General features: G+C 43.7%; 1 protein-coding gene across 2 annotated transcripts in view; it reads right to left on the minus strand.

Annotated features, from left to right (window-relative positions):
* The window catches only part of SFMBT2 (Scm like with four mbt domains 2), a 287,695-nt gene that overhangs the window by 60,472 nt on the left and 210,013 nt on the right, over nt 1–17,210 (minus strand). For both annotated transcript variants that reach the window (XM_075599415.1, XM_075599414.1), the window contains one exon: nt 287–400. In XM_075599415.1, the coding sequence (XP_075455530.1) occupies nt 287–400 (114 nt within the window). The remainder of the gene's footprint in view (nt 1–286; nt 401–17,210) is intronic.

Below are 17,210 nucleotides of genomic sequence, written 5' to 3' on the forward strand. Positions count from 1 at the left end.
TCTCCTCTGGATTTCGCTGGTCACGCACCCGTGGCAACGTATACCTCAGTACTGTGAATGCTCCTACCAAAAGGACATTGTATAGGTAATTTAGTCATGCTGACTGCTGTTTAAAGTCAGGAGTTCTACCTTATTGGTGCAAAGTCTCCTGATTAATTAAAGAAGAAATGTGATGTTGCGTTTTTGCCCATGTTCTGTAGCTTGTGAAGACGTGTTACTGTTGCATTAACAGAAAGCTGGCTAACCTCCGGCGGCATTTGTATGGGCAGAGGTATGATGTACTTACCGACTGCTTTAAGTGGTGTCTTGAGTGGATAGGAATTTGCTTCGCACCAGCCAACGGGGAAAATATCCATGGATTCCACGTCAACGTTGTACTCTGGAACTGGCTTCTGTAACCCTGTCAGAAGTTCAGAAAACACTTTAGACACAGACCAGGAATCCTGCCCTCCTAATTACATTCATTTATTTTTTTTAAATTGATAGCAATTACAAACAATCATTTGCATGTGAAAAATGAAATAATTATGTGGGACCACATGGGTAACTGTGATGAATTACCTTACTAGTTTGTAAAGTCCTACATTTAGCTGAAAAGTTGCCGAGTATAAGAATATCTCCCCTTCCACAAATGTGAATCAAGATAGTACTATACACTTCAAAAAATACATCTCAACCATCGTATAATGCTGTGCTTGGGGTCCAGAGAATCACATTGCGTTATAAGCGGATCACGTTAGAAATAAAGTACAATTGTATGCATTGTACAATAAAGTATTTAAGATACCAATAATCATGTTGTAAAGTATTCATAAATCTGAAAACTGGGAGCCATGCTTACATCGCGCTATAAGCGGATTCGCGTTGTAACGGATCGCGTTATAACGGGGTTGAGCTGTACTGTACTATTTAAGCCTAAGATACTATGTTACTAGTAGAAGAATAATATAAATGATATTTTCAAGTAGGGTGCTTTTAAGACACAGTAGTTACCGAAGCCCACACATTTTTTTTTCTTTTTAGTCATTTTTCAAATGTGCCTTTATTGACCATGTTAATGATTAATTGATGCATTTCGAGGTTTGTGCTGCTATGGGGGGAAAAAACCGGTACAAAACTGCCATATTAAGAAGTGCAACACAATATGTTATTTTTTTAAAGATTAGAGCACTTGGTATTATAAACGATGGGGACTTGAGTTTCAATCTTGCTGGCTAGGGTCTGTTTCGGGCTTAAGGCAAAGTTTATTATTAAGAATACAATATCATCTCTCCTTATGACCATGTCTATGGATCCTATGAGGGTGCTTGGGGGAAATTTTATATGTATTGGGGGGCTTGGGGGAATTTTATATATATATGAGGGGGTTTGGGGGAATTTTTATATGTATTGGGGGGCTTGGGGGAATTTTTATATGTATTGGGGGGGCTTGGGGGAATTTTAATATGTATTGGGGGGGCTTGGGGGAATTTTTATATGTATTGGGGGGGCTTGGGGGAATTTTTATATGTATTGGGGGGGCTTGGGGGAATTTTTATATGTATTGGGGGGGCTTGGGGGAATTTTTATTTGTATTGGGGGGGGCTTGGGGGAATTTTTATATGTATGGGGAGTTTTTTTTAAAGCTATTTGTTATATATATATATATATATATATATATATATATATACATACACATATATACACAGTATATATACACACATACACACAGTATATATACACACAGTATATATACACACACACATACACACAGTATATACACACACATATATATACTATATATATGTGTGTGTGTATATACTGTGTGTGTGTGTGTGTATGTGTGTGTATGTGTGTATATATACTGTGTGTATATATACTGTGTGTATGTGTGTATATATACTGTGTGTATATATACTGTGTGTATGTGTGTATATATACTGTGTGTATATATACTGTGTGTATGTGTGTATATATACTGTGTGTGTGTGTGTATATACCGTGTGTATGTGTCTGTGTGTGTATATATACTGTGTATATATGTATATATTACACACACACATTCCCAGTAAGATATATATATATATATATCTCCTATCTCTCTCTATATATCTATATATATATCTATATATATATCGAGAGAGAGAGAGAGAGAGAGAGAGAGAGAGAGAGAGAGAGAGAGAGAGAGAGAGAGAGAGAGAGAGAGAGAGAGAGAGAGAGAGAGAGAGAGAGAGAGAGAGAGAGAGAGAGATGAATGAGAGGTTATACCGTATGTATTGTTTTTTTTATGTATTGGGTAGGTGGGTTTATTGTATGCATTTGGGGGCGGGAGGTTGTATATATTTGAGGGGGTGGGGATTTTTTTTAATGTATTTGAGGGTGGGACTTTTTTGGTATTTATCTTGTGGGGGGGAGGGAATGAGTGAGCGTGGGGTAAATGACAGAGGGAGAGGAGAGATGGGGTGAGTGAGGAAAAGAGGGAGTAAGGCTGCTTCCTCGCTAGCGGTGAGCGGGCGGCGCTTACCGCGGTTACTTACATATATAGATATATGTAAGTCCCCGCTCACGCGGTGCTCGTGCGCGGGCACAAACGCTCACCCGCGCTCGGCCCTTATGTTAACAAAAAAGACTAACTTTCTAGTGCGCTCAACTACCCTCAATGCCCCCTGCGCACGCTTGCGTTAATGCCAGGACACCCGGCGCTCATACTTGGAGTGGTTTCCAAGCATGAGCGCGCTCAGCGCCAGCGGGGCCGCAGCCTTAGTGAGAAGCAGAGGAGAGAAATACATGCGAGGCGGGAGAGTGAGATGGGGTGAGACAGAAGGGAGAGACATACATGGGAAGGGGGGAGAAAGAGAGGGGGCTCATGAGGTGTGAAATGGGGGGGGGGGGGCAGCGGGCAATACTGCCAACATGGGGGGGGGGTCCCTGCTTAAAATGTTTGTCCCGGGCCCCACAATTTCTGTTGGCGGCCCTGACTGTGTGTGTGTGTGTCACTGTGTGTGTGTGTGGGACACTGTGTGTGTGTGTGGGACACTGTGTGAGTGGGACACTGTGTGTGTGGGGGGGACACTGTGTGTGTGTGGGACACTGTAGGGTGGGGACCGGAAGCTGCGCATGGGGTGGGGGGAGGAGCGGAGAGAGAGGGGGAGCGGAGAAACAGACGTGGGGAGTGGAAAGAGAGGAGTGGGAAATTTTAAGCCCGGACAACGTCAGCTAGTATATATATATATATATTCAATCAGTTTATGGAATTGACACCCGAAAATTAGTGTAAGAAAGCAAAATTGACAAATAATAGATTAATTCCAAAACAATGCAAATATACAAACACAAAATAAAATCAATAAACAAAATAGGGCAACATGGTACAATGTTTGGGGGCCAAATGGTCCCATCGTCAGGTTGAGTCCGTGCAGGTGGAAGTAGAAGCTGGGAGGAAAATAATTTAGCTGTTTGATTTTGCAAAGCCTTGCACGGCCGTGACTCTTCCTCTTCATCCCTTTAAAGCGTTGTTTCATCGATTAAAGGAACCGACTCTGAAATCAATCACACGGACTCTGAAGCAGGGGAGCTCGGTGTCAGCTTCTTGTGACCTTGGGCACATTCACTTTATCACCCTGTGCCTCAGGCACCAAAATTAGATTGTAAGCTCTATGGGGCGAGGATTCATTGTGTACAATGTCACCTCTATGTATGAAACAAAATAGTATTGGTATTACAAAATGGCTGACTCCAGGCCTTAAATCCACATTGCCTGCATCCCCAAGCCACACTATAGGAGCGGCTTACTTTAGCTCCCCTCTGCGACACCGCTCAGAACTAAACTCGAGAGAGGAGGTCAGTCCCGGGCTAAATCATAGAAACGGGAGTTTACAGCTAGTGGACCTATGTGAAGGATAACAGAGTTCCCCGGCTGCCATAGAAGATAAATGGGCAAAGGCCGATGAGCAATTGCTGTGTCTACTGTACAGTACATGAAGAAGATTCTTAGCAATCTTTGAAGCAATTGGGAGGATAACACAGATCAGAGAGGGCAGAACAAACAAAGGGTTTTCCTACAGAACTCAATGCAATGACCCCTGCGGAATTCCATTAGTTTAGTATGTATATAAACAACGACTGGTGGCGGTTGTCTTGTACAAGGTGGTCGGCCATTAGAACAAACACATGTTTTTCTTCACAAATGACGTTAATAAAGAAAGTACAAATGACAGCAGATATTCTCTTGCATCTGTTCTTCCTGTCCTGACCTCCGCTCGCGCAGCTGTGGCAGAGCTCTGCTGCGATTAACTCGTTAGTACACTATCGTACTTCCAATAAACTCAAACCACAACATCCTCTGTTTGTTTGAGCTAAGCGAATAGAAGTGGTCACGGTGGTATATTAGCTACACTAACTGGGTTCCGTAAACACAATTACCCAAAGGCTCTGTGTACGTTTTCAGGAGAAACAAGAGCGTGTTCCCATTCTCGTATGCTGGAGGGGACTCCTTTGTAAAAAAAAAAAAAAAAAGAAGGCTGCCTATCTAATATTTGTTTACATGTTTCTTAACCTCTTGAGTGCCCGAGGGGTCCTGCCACCTCCACGGAGCGATCACTTTTAGGTCGCCGGACCGGAAATTAATGGGATGGGTTTGGCCTCTTCAGCATAGTTCGCGATTGGCGCTGCATGGGAATCCCCGTTTGTGGACAGCCCAAGAAAATGAGGAAAGGATCATGACGAGCGTACGTCGTGAGGGCCTCCGGGGGTAGCAGTTTTAATAACGTATGTGTTTTTTAAATGTTTAAAATGCCACGCTTCGAGATATAAGCGTTTGATATATTAAGTGTCTGGGAGGTTAAAATGGAGCTCTCCCTAGAGCCCAGTGCAGTGTAAAGGTTGCCATGGTAACCTCAGAAGCTTGAGATTAGGGAAAGGACATGCGCAGGGGGCAAGATACTAAAATGGTAAGCATCTGGAGGGGATTGCTGCTTTAACATGTTCGTAGGCTGAAAAACACAGAATTTTTGTACTACCATGGATCAAGGCCAAGACAAAACTGTTATATCAGCAATGCAACAATGCAATTTTTTTGGAATAATGACAGTCTACAGAGAAATCAATATCAGAATTAAAAGAAGCCACAAGTTATTTATCACAGGTCAGCGCAGACGAGTGAAGTTTTAATTGTTTATACAATGACCCTCAGTTTCATACTGCACCGACACACTTTATTCGAGCAAATACCCAGTATGTACCTGGCAGATACCTGGAATGCGCCGCTCCTCACCTCTGACAAGCCCCATTGTGTTTGCCTTCCCAGCCTGGGTTCATGCCTGGCTGACGGGCGGCTGATCTGTTAAATGATAATGATTAGGATTTAATAGGCTGCAATGCTTCGCGTGTCTACCAGATGGCATAAATTCATGAATTGTAATGCAGTATATATATATATACTGTGCAGTATTGCAGCCAGCGGGAATAAAATGCTTCAATCCCTGCTTGGAAAATAACTCAATGCACTCGGGCAGAAAACAGTTACAAACCTCAATACACCCGGGTATACCCGAATTCGTGGGACTAGCCAAGCTCGAATAAAGTGTGTCGCCAGTGTATACCATTCATGCAAAGGGATATAGCCTTAATTTATTTATGCATTTCCTACAGTTATCATTCCCAACTGGCGTCTCTACAGAACGTTCAACACAGAGAGTAACATGGTCCGATTGGTTGAAGCTCAACCAATCCTCCTCTCCTCACTGGTATAAAAGTTTGTACCAGAGCGGGCGGGAAGAAGAGACCGACAATGAAATTCTCTGCTCAGAAGGATCCACTCTTAACAGACAAAAGCAAATGAAACAACATATTCAGATCCAAAGTTAAGAAAAGCTGGCTGACTAGCAGGAGAAAGCATGTATTACAGGAGGCGATCGTGACTGGTCGAATCCTCAATTGCCCCTTTGCCCTGTGGCCATACCACGCCACATGCCTCCTTGTGTTCCACTCTTACTCGTAAAAACACCTGGACACAATTGTGGGTGAAAACGGCCACAGCATTTTATTCACAATTGTAAAAATAAATAAATGAAGAGGACCTTGCCAGCACCACATATATGTAGAGTTCCAGCCGTACCTGCTCGGTGGGCCAATCCAAATTCTATCACCGACATTCCACCATAACCAACATTCCATAAGAGGACACCACCATGCCCTGCATTGAGTATTAGTGCAGCGTCTACCTCTGTGAGAGGACAGTACCAAACACCACACCCAGTTTCCAAGCACGGGCAGTAGCAGTGCCTCTCCCAATCAATCCACCAAGTGGAAGTGAGGGAGAGACTCTTTTCTCCCCTGCGGAAACTGACGTCCAGTGCATTCCTCTGGCAAAGGCCCTTCTGCCACCAGCAAGGCCATTAATATTTTATTTGGTCCAATTGAAAGTAATGGCCTCCACTAACCCATAAATAAAGATAATCACACCCCGAAGCCATTGTTCCACTGCGCATGATTGCTCTCATAACATTACAAGAACTTGTTGTAACCATATCACGATATCATAAAGGCCATCATACTTTGTTCCCCAGCTTAAACAATCACATACCTGATCTTCAAAGGTATTGCTCAGTTGGTTCAATAAGCGTTTGCCCTTCAGCAAACTTTAATTGAACAGCAAAATACTTTATAATACTGGCCGCTGAGCCTTCATCTAACCCACCTATTGGATGATAAATTGTCTCACTAGCCACACCATTTGCAACATAACAATTGGATCTAACTAAATGTGCTGGAATGACTGAAAAAAACACTAATCTCACTACTAAAACTAAGTGTGCTCTAAGCTCATGAAAGTTATAAAAAAATTTAAAAAAAATGTGACAGTGAATATAAAAGTGAATCTAAACTAGTGAACAGAATCAATAGAGAACTCAACTCTGTGGGTTATGTTCAGTGAGTGTTTTTTGCCCCAGGGAAGTAAGATTTGCTGCTAAAATATACTAAAATGTAAAGACTCAAATGATACAGGAAGTACAAGTCCCTGTATAAGTACATGCCACTGCTAAATTGCTTCTTGCACTGAGAATGATCAGGTGCTTCCCAATGATGACAGAGAAAGGTACTTTTAATACTACAATGTTCCAAAATCTACAACTATTCTTAGCTCCCTTAAAAGAGCCACCTGGTTAATTGCAAGCACCCCAAAATAATTCCCCTAATTTAACAGGCATGTTCCTAGGCATTTAGTGTATTTATATAATATGTATACATCACATTGGATAAAATGGCAATATATGTAGCCAAAGCCACCCAATAATATGAAGGGTTTTTACACTAGGATTCTCAACTCCCTGACAGTTCAAATATTGTCTTTACCAGCCATATAAACACATCTTGCCATTACAAATACTTTTACACAGCCAACCGCCAACCCCCCCAGGCGGACTATAATAATTAGTACCCAGTATGGCTTGCTTTATTATATAAATAGCCATATGTTTTTCTTTCTTCCATAACCCCATTAATATCCCTGTGCAAAAGTAAGCTCAAAACCCAGACGCACCACACATATTAATGTCAAAAAGGAGTGCTGCTGGGTTTGTGACAATGTATTAAAAAAAGACCGAAATCCCTAATGCCACATCCAGCATGACAAATCATATAGTTACTTATCTGTTCTTCTCTCATAAGTGAGGGTCACTTCGTTAAATTATTTTCTATGGCCATGTATGTGCTCCCCGTCAGGCCTGCCAACAGGGGGGGTCTGCCGGTGTTGGCGTCCCGGGCCCCGTGACTGGACACAAACTCACAATATAACCAGAAATAACATACAGCCTGGTCTTCTCTGCCTGTGAGCATATACAGTAAATATATATCAGGGTCGGTCAAACTCTGTCCTCAAGGGCCACCAACAGGTCCGATTCTAAGGATATCCCCAAGTGGCTCAATTAGTGGCTCAGTCATTTTCATTTAGCTACCTATGCTGAAGCAGGGATATCCTTAGTACCTGATCTGTTCGTGGCTCTTGAGGACAGAGTTTGGCCACCCTTGATATATATATATATATATACAGACTGCTACGTGCATGAGAGTGGTATGTGTGCTGTGTTACCACCGGGCTCAGATCCAGGAACACTGAAATATGTCACTTCCTCCCCTCCTTGTGCTCCACCCCCCTCATGCAGCCTTCTCCTCACTTCACATGCTTTCCACTTCTCCAGCCACATCTGATCCATCGTTTATTTCCTCTTAAACATAATCCTTTTTGCCCCTTCGGAACCATAGTCATGCCACCCTTGTGCCGTTGGGCCCCCTGACTTCCTTTACATCTATGAAATTAAACGTTAGATCAGGAGTGGCTAACATCAGACCTCAATGGCCAGGGATAAGGATATCCCTGCTTCAGCACAGGTGGCTCAATCATAGGAGAATGAACATGGGATGGAGCGCATTTGGAAGAAACAATACAATCTTTCAAAGGAACCTTCCACTGTGCCTCAAAAGAAACATTTTTGACCAGTGTATTCTGCCTATACTGACGCATGGATGTGAAATCTGGACCTTAAATGAGAAGATAATTCAGAAGTTTCAGACAACTCAAAGTACTATGGACAGATGTATGCTGGGTATTACCTGAATAGGCAGGAAGAATGAATGGATTCGAGAGCAAGCATAAGTCTGTGATAACATCACAAGGGTGAGGAAATTAAAATGGCAGTGGGCGGAACATATCGCAAGAAGATATGACCATTGATGGACACAGGTGGTACTCGACTTGATTCCAAGGGAGATTAAAAGACCAAGACAACGACCAAAAGTAAGATGGGAGGATGAAATCAGAAAATGTGTTGGAGCAGCATGGAGTGAAGAGGCTGTAACAGCAGTGCCTGGAAGATCATTAGGAAAGACTTCATCCAGCAGTGGGTCGACAAGGGCTGAAGATGATGTATATATATTTTTAATTACCTGAGTTGTTTTATTACTAAGATTTTTGAATACACATACTTTTGAAGATTTATGTATTCAAGCAACGTTTAATATATGCCTATTTCTTTTTTTTAATCTCTCAATATCTAAGAAGGAAGACATTGTATATTATATCGCATAATTACAGTGCACTGCGCTCTACTAATTTACTGCTAAGATAATTAACCTATGATGAATAGTGGATCTTCAATTAGGGAGGCACTGATCGAACTCCGTTTCTAACCCAACATATGAACATAAATCTAATGAAAGATGAACAATAAATAGTAATGATACAATAGCAAGGCGGTATGCACACAATTTAATAACTCATCAAGTAGAAGGCATGTTCTGAACAGTTTCATAATACTGAGAACAGGTTACTTTATTAGACTATGTAATATGAAAATGAGAACACTGAAGTAACCGGTGGGATTCCATAGGACACCCTCTGCCGGAGGACACCTTACGGACCAATTTAAAAGGGCAATAACATATCTTCTGCTGCTGGAAAGTATCTTAGGAAATAACACTACTTTGTGAATATGAGGCAGGACCGGCTTGGAATTTAGCAGGGCTCGGTGCCGGGGGAGAGCGCGTGGCCTCTTACCTTCACCGGCATCTCCTCTTCTGAGATAAGGAGCAGGAGGAGATGCCAGAGTGGTGAAGCCAAAGAGAAGGTAAGGGGCATTTACAGAGGCCCCACGCTCTCCCCCGGCAATCAGTTTAAATGTTGTGGGGAAGAGCGCTGGGCCACTAAGCGTGCAGCTCAGTGCAACTGCACCAATGGAACTGCCAGCAAGTCCGCTGTTGCATGGACAATGCCATGGCACGTGGGTTTGTCTGAATATAGGCTTTTTATTTAGCCTAAAAGAAGGTGGAACAAAACTGAGCTTATCTTCAGCATATAAATGGTTAACAAAAAAATGGGTCCTTGATAAGGGCTTTGCCTTTTTTCAGCAAGGGTATGTCAAGTCCAGGATCCACAGGAGCCTCCAGAGCTCCAGCGTGTCTCCCAGGTTCAGACAGGACACCAGAGCACTGAGAGCTGCAGACATTTAAGACACTCTAACAAGCCAGATGTGCCGGCTAATCAAGTCAGTCTGTTCTGAAACTGAGATTTAACGTGCTCAGTGCAGTGTTCAACCTCTAAACATAGGTCTCCCATGAAAACAATCAGATAGGGAATTTACCCTGTGCAAGTGAGTGGAAAAAGTTATCACAATGTGGCGCTCAAAAATAATTAGTGCACTTTGATTGGTGAGTCTGATAAATATCAGTGCAATAAATTAGTGCTCGTGAAAAAGTATTAGATCAATGACTAATAATACAAACGAATGGTTGAATGCAGCTGTAACCCAATGGTGGATTGCTTTCACAATCCCGTGAAGTGTCAGAAATCCAGAGTTGGAGGGAAGCGCAAACATATGTGGAAAAGAGAACAGATATCCAATAATACAGTATTGTCAAATGCAGATACAGATGTAAGCTTCTTGATTCTTATGAGTTGGATACTCACAAGCATAGAAAGGTCTAAATACACGTAAGGGTATCTTTAGATAGTGGATCTTAGACAGCAGTCTGGTTGAGAGTAGCACCGGAATGTGTACATCCACTTTCACCCTTCATATAATGGTCCTCTTTCCCATCCTTCCTATGCTTGTGAGTATCCAACTCATAAGAATCAAGAAGCTTACATCTGTATCTGCATTTGACAACACTGTACTATTGGATATCTGTTCTCATTTTCCACATATGTTTGCGCTTCCCTACGACTCTGGATTTCTGAGGGAATTCACCCTGTCACACCGGCCCAGGTATGAGGTGTTGGTATCGTTCTGCATTCTTTAGAGCTTTATATCAAAGAATATACAAAAACTCTGCAGGATTCCAAATGCATGGAGACAGGTGTAATCTTCAAAAGTCACAACAGTTATCAAGTGTAAGGAATCCACTACTGGCTTTGACTGCAGCCTTGCAGACCTGTGCAGTTGCAGGCTTCCTCTGGCAATCCATGGCACAGGTGCTGCCTCTCATTGCAGCTTCTGCCCTGTGCTCTTTCATTGGAGGAATTCTCACACACCCTCCTCCTGTGATTGGATCTCCGCCCTTTATATTCTAGGCGTTGGCTCTGAACCAGCGCCGAGCATAACTATTCCTACCTCTATGTTACTGTCTCTGCCACAAACCACCCCAGGCCTCTCTCCTAGCGTTCTTACCTTCCAAGTTCCTGAGTATCCAGAGGCCTGGTCCTGGACGTCTGTGCTGAAGCGTTGTTGCCAGCACTGGCCTGCTGCTATCTCCTTGCAGTGGCCTACCCCGGACGTCTGTGCTGAAGCGTTGATGCCAGCACTGGTAACTGCTGCATTCCCTCCTAGCAGTGGCTACCCTTCCTGTCCAGTGGCCTGCCGCTATTCTCCTGTAGTGGCCTATCCTGGACGCCTGTGCTGAAGCGTTGATGCCAGCACTGGTAACTGCTGCATTCCCTCCTAGCAGTGGCTACCCTTCCTGTCCAGTGGCCTGCCGCTATTCTCCTGTAGTGGCCTATCCTGGACGCCTGTGCTGAAGCGTTGATGCCAGCACTGGTAACTGCTGCATTTCCTCCTAGCAGTGGCTACCCTTCCTTTCCTGCGGCCTGCTGCGATCCTCTTGCAGTGGCCTGCCTTGGACTTCTGCGCTGAAGCGTTGGTTCTTCCCGACGCTGCCCTGCGGTGAACTTCGGCCAGCCTGCTGTCTCCTCCTGCTGAGATCGGCGTCATGGGCCGAAGCCGCTCCTCGCGCAGAAGCCACCCCCGCGCTCACGCTCCTAAGCTGAAGCGGGGCACTCCTGATTTCCTGTTGCCGAACTCCTGCTTCATTAACGACGATGCTGCCTTCTCCAATCCTGACCCTGCGATGTACGACTATGAACTGCGCACTCCGGATCAGTCTGCGTGGACTAAGGTCGGTGATTATATAACCCCACCTCAGCCCCGCGGTCCGGTCCCGGTTTGTGGCGAGCATCGGCGTAACATCAAGTTAATGACATTGCTGCTGGAAGACCTGTGGCACAAGTGCAGCATTGACAGCCAATCAATGTCATCACAAGATTGTAGTTCAGCGCTGGTTTTCAAGTCGCCCTTTCCATAGAAATGCAAGACTACAGTGGATTAGAATTTACTCTGCTTACACTGGCGAGAAAAAGTTTGGGAACCCCAATGATGATGTAAATTCCATCGTTTTTTTCCACGATAACTTTCTTGAATCAAAACCAGTCTTTTCTATTTGGCTTTATATTTACCAATTCCATGTCTTTTGAAACAAAATAATGTATGAATTAGACATACAATTAGTAATTAAGAGTCGGGGTATGCGCAAAATTAAGTGAAACCCTGGTTTTATCAGCTAAATTAAAGGGGATAATTAGAACCAGGTGTTTAAATAATTAGGTAGATCTTCAGGGGTGAGTTTGGGAGGCCCCACCCTATATAAAGTTCAGAAACTTTGTCAGTTTGGTCTTCACCATGTCATGCCACGATCAAAAGAAATATCTGAGGACCCCCGAAAAACAGTTATTGATGCTCATCAGTATTGAAAGGGTTACAAAAACATTTCTAAGCATTTGGAGGCACACCAATCCCGTGTCAGACAGATAGTCTATAAATGGAGAAAGTTCAAAACCACAGTCACTCTACCCTGGAGCGGCTGTCCTATCAAAATCTCTCCAAGAACAGACCAGCAAATCACAAAGAACCCCAGAGTAACATCCAAGGATCTGCAGGCCACTCTCGTCTTGGCTAATGTGAGTGCTCATGACGCCACTATCAGAAAAAGACAGAAGAAAAATAGTATTAATGGAAGGGTAGCAAGGAGAAAACCACTGCTCTCTAAAAAGAACATTGCTGTGTAAGGAATCCGCACCTGGGTTTGGCTGGAACTCTTCCTTGCAGAGCTGTGGAATTTCCAGAGGAACCCTCCCCAGCTGCAAGCAAGTACACTCACTTGTTCTCCTGTGCCTTGCAGCCAATCTCAGTCTCCGCAGAGGCCGCACCTCCGCTCCGCCTCTTAATCCCAGTCATGCATCTCTCCTATTTAAACCCTGCTTTTTCACTTCCTCATTGCTGGACATAGACTTTGCAATCTGTTTGCAAGTAACTGTGCTTGTCACAGACTCCCATGTTTGGCCTGGCCTGGCTTGGTTTAGTTCAAGTTTCCTGTTCTCCACGCTGAAGTGGCTCAGTTCAAGTTTCCTGTTCTCTACGCTGAAGCAGCTCAGTTCAAGTTTCCAGTCCTCTACGCTGAAGCAGCTCAGTTCAAGTTTCCTGTTCTCTACGCTGAAGCGGCTTCACCCAAGACTTCCTGATGATGACCTCAGCTTGTGACCATCGCTCCTATGCTGCCTACCCTGACCCCGGCTTGTCTCCTGATTATTCTACATTCTCTGACCCTGATCCGGCTATGTTTGACTATGGACTGAACCGGCTTTGAGGTCTACGGTCAGTGTTTCCATATCCCCACCTCAGCCCCGCAGCCCGGTCCCGGTTTGTGGCGAGCACTCCCGTTACACGCTGCACATCTGAAGTTCACTAAAGGGCACATAGATGATCCACAAAACTTCTGGAACAATTTTCTCCAGACAAATGAGTCAAAGGCAAAACTTTTTGGCCTCAATGAGAAATATGTTTGGCAAAAAAACCCCACTGCGTTTAAACATTAGAACCTCATCCCAAACGTCAAGCATGGTGGTAGGGTTGTGACAGTTTGGGGCAGCTTTGCTGCCTCAGGACCTGGACGGCTTGCCAAAATTGACACAACCATGAATTCTACATTGTATCAGAAGATTCTAGAGAAGAATGTCAAGCCATCCGTCCATGAGCTAAAGCTGAACCGAAAGTGGGTCATGCAGCAAGACAATGATCCTAAACATAGAAGATCTACAGAAAAATGGCTGCAGAAGAAGAAATTCAACGTTTTAGAATGGCCTAGTCAAAGTCCGGACCTAAACCCCATTGAAAGGTTGTGGTAGAACCTGAAGTGAGATGTTCATGCAAGGAAGCCCTCAAATGTCACTGAATGCATCAGTGCATCTGAGTTAAGGATGATAATGTATCAACATGTATTGATTGAAGTCTCAACGGAGGATGGACAGATACATGTAACACCAGTGAGTTAGACTTGCTTGAAGAGCTCATTAATGGGTTAAACAATGCCTAAAAATTGAGTATTTTCAGAGTCAGCAGCTGTCGTGTTAAAACAGTTGTGATTCAGTATTTCCTATTGATAAGCAAATAACCCTAGAGTGTCATTTTCAACTATTCCATCTTCATATAAAAGATAGTAGTACTCACATTACTGGGGTATACCATCCTTAAATCCGTGCATCCTGACGGAATCTGGATAGAAGGGAATCCAAAATGGAGAAAAACCGAAGCACAGCGTTTTCCAAAGAATCCAGGGCTAAGCAATCATGATAATTAAAAAATAGCTTTTATTAAAGGGTTGACAACATGGAGGTGTACAAATGTACCTCTGACGCGTTTCGCGCTGCAATAGCGCTTTATCAAAGAGGGAGGAATAGGCCCAAATTCCCCAAAACCGATGTGAGACACTGACCAGCAGTTACAGGAAACACTTAGTTAATGTCATTGCTGCTCAATAGGTACTGAATCTAAAGGTTCACATCGTTTTTCACACATGGATATTGAATGTGAATCATGCGTTGATAAATAAATGTTGAAAAAATATTGTGTGTCATTTGTTTGATCAGTTTATCTTTATCTATTATTAGGAATTAGATTAAGATCTAAGCACATTTTAGGCTTGAAATATGTGAAAATTCACAAACTTTTTCTCACCACTGTGTATCTTGAAAACAAAGACTCAGAAATAGGAAAACACATCAGGTTAGGCCAAGGGTGGTCAACCAGTCTTTAAGGGCCATAAACGGGTCCGGTTTTCTGGATATCTGGGCTTCAGCACAGGTGACTCAGTCAAAGACTAAGCCACTGATTGAGCCAGCTGTGCTGAAGCAGGGATATCCTGGAAACCCAACCTGTTGGTGGCCCTTGAGGACTACAGTTGTCCACCCTGGGTTAGGCAGAAGGTGGCCATGCAACCAACCAGATGTGCCAAGGCCCAAGCACAATGGAAAATAGCCCAGTGACCAAAGAAAAGAGGCAACAAAATGTTTGGTACCATGTATAGGGGAAAGATGAAAGACAAAAGGAGGAGTAAGACTATAGATAGTCATGCAAAAGGAGATACAGATATAGCAGACACCCCAAATAATTATCTTCACAACAGATGATAAAGGTGAGGTTAGGGGGACAATAATATAAATGGAATATAAATGGAAAGGAGGTGGCGACAAGTCTATTTACAGAGCAGAAAAGACTACACGCCTGGTGCTGAGGTGGGAGCCAGAGTCCTTATGCCTATGATAAATACCACACATGCGTCGAGCAAACAAGGGGACACAACTGCCACAATACTTTGTTATATAACTGATTATATATATATATATATATATATATATATATACAGTGGTCGACAAATCACCAAAAAATCTACTCGCCGAACAACAAAATCTACTCGCCACCTAGTACCACACGTGTGCTGCTTGGGCCAATAGGAGCTCGCCACGATGTTAAATCCACTCGCCCGGGGCGAGCAAATGTATAGGTTTGTCGAACACTGTATATATATATATATATATATATATATATATATATTAAACGGTTACCAGGAACCTTTAGATCTTTAGAAACAGAATCACCACAAACCAATCACAGTACATTCTCATTACAGTTCACACAAGCGTCAACTCAAGAGGCCTCCCAATCCTGGGTATGCATGCCTATATTTGAGGTGCTGGTACACCATTGGAGCTTGTAACTGGGTGTAGAAGGCCTGTAATTCTCACATGTTTATTTTGGTTCCACTGTGTCCTATGAACGTCCAGGATGTCTCTCCTCAGTACAATCTCAGCTGCTCGGCTATCCGTCTCTTTTGGCTGCTCTCCATCCTCTCAGTACCTGCAGTCTCACCCACGCGGGACGCGTGCAGGTCCCGCCACACAGGTTGCTCGCGATTCAGCCGGACTCCTTCAGGCCCATGCAGATCTGTCAAGGGCTGCCCCGTTTTAACAACTCCTCTCCCTCCAAGTCTCTCCTTCACCAGCCTGCCTACTGGCTCATCATAGTCACATGTCCATAGGAGAGGAACCTGCTAGGGGGCAGTGTGCATGTGTGGCATACACAGGGGGTTACAATTAGTAAATTAGCGGCCAGTGAGCCCGACATCAGTGATGGGGAAATTAATTAAAACATTGCTCAACTGAAGAATATCAAGTCTAACCCTCACAATATTTCTGGCATTGTGTATTTACAAGGGAAATCATGTCAAAGAAATCAGAATATTTTTTTGGGGGGGCTGGGGGGGCAGGGGGCGGTAACAATGCAATAGATCAGGCTTTTGCAGTATATGTATCTTTATAAGATGTTAATAAAGCCTTTGACACTTTCCCACATAGAAAACTGATAAACACGTTGCAATGCCTAGCATTGGGTTCTATAGTGGTGAAATAGATATTGGTTGAGCGATAGACAGCAGATTGTGGTAGATGGAGTTAAGTCAGCGAAGACGAATAGAGGAGCAGCTCGGAGATCTGTACTAGGACCAGTACCCCATAATGCCATTATTAATAATATTGTACATGAAAGGGGGGGTGCCCTTTTGCAGATGGCACAAAGACTCCACAGGGGGTGCCGGTATCTCTACGCAACGAGGGACATTTAAATGCCGCTATTTTGTTAGGCACACAGTTCCCTGGCTGCAGATACCGGCATCCCCTACTGAGGTAGGTATCTCTGGAAACAGGTGGTCCGCTTCGGAGACCCCCTGCTTCAATCCAGTAATTAAAAAAAAAACATTTTAAATTGTGCAGTGCTCTATGTTCTGATTCTTTAACACTCCTGGAGGGGTAAAGAAAATGATTAATGATGGAAGGAATGGTCAAGAGTGTGGCAAGTGCAATTTAACACCAATATGTGCAAAATCATTCACTTGGACACAAAAACCCAAAGGCAGAATACAGATTAATGGCACTATCAGTTCAACTACTATAGAGGAAAACGACCTGGGCGTTATTATTTTAACGGACTTAAAAGTAGACGAACAGTGTACAATAACAAAGCAGTGGGGAACGCCAGCACACGGAGAAGGAGCGGCTCAGCGAGTAAAGACATTGACTGGCACTGAGTTTGAAGCAGGGGAGTCTGGTTCAATTCCAGCTGTCGGCTCCTTGTGAC

Source organism: Ascaphus truei, chromosome 5, assembly GCF_040206685.1.
Source record: "Ascaphus truei isolate aAscTru1 chromosome 5, aAscTru1.hap1, whole genome shotgun sequence".
NCBI classification, from domain to species: Eukaryota; Metazoa; Chordata; class Amphibia; order Anura; family Ascaphidae; genus Ascaphus; species Ascaphus truei.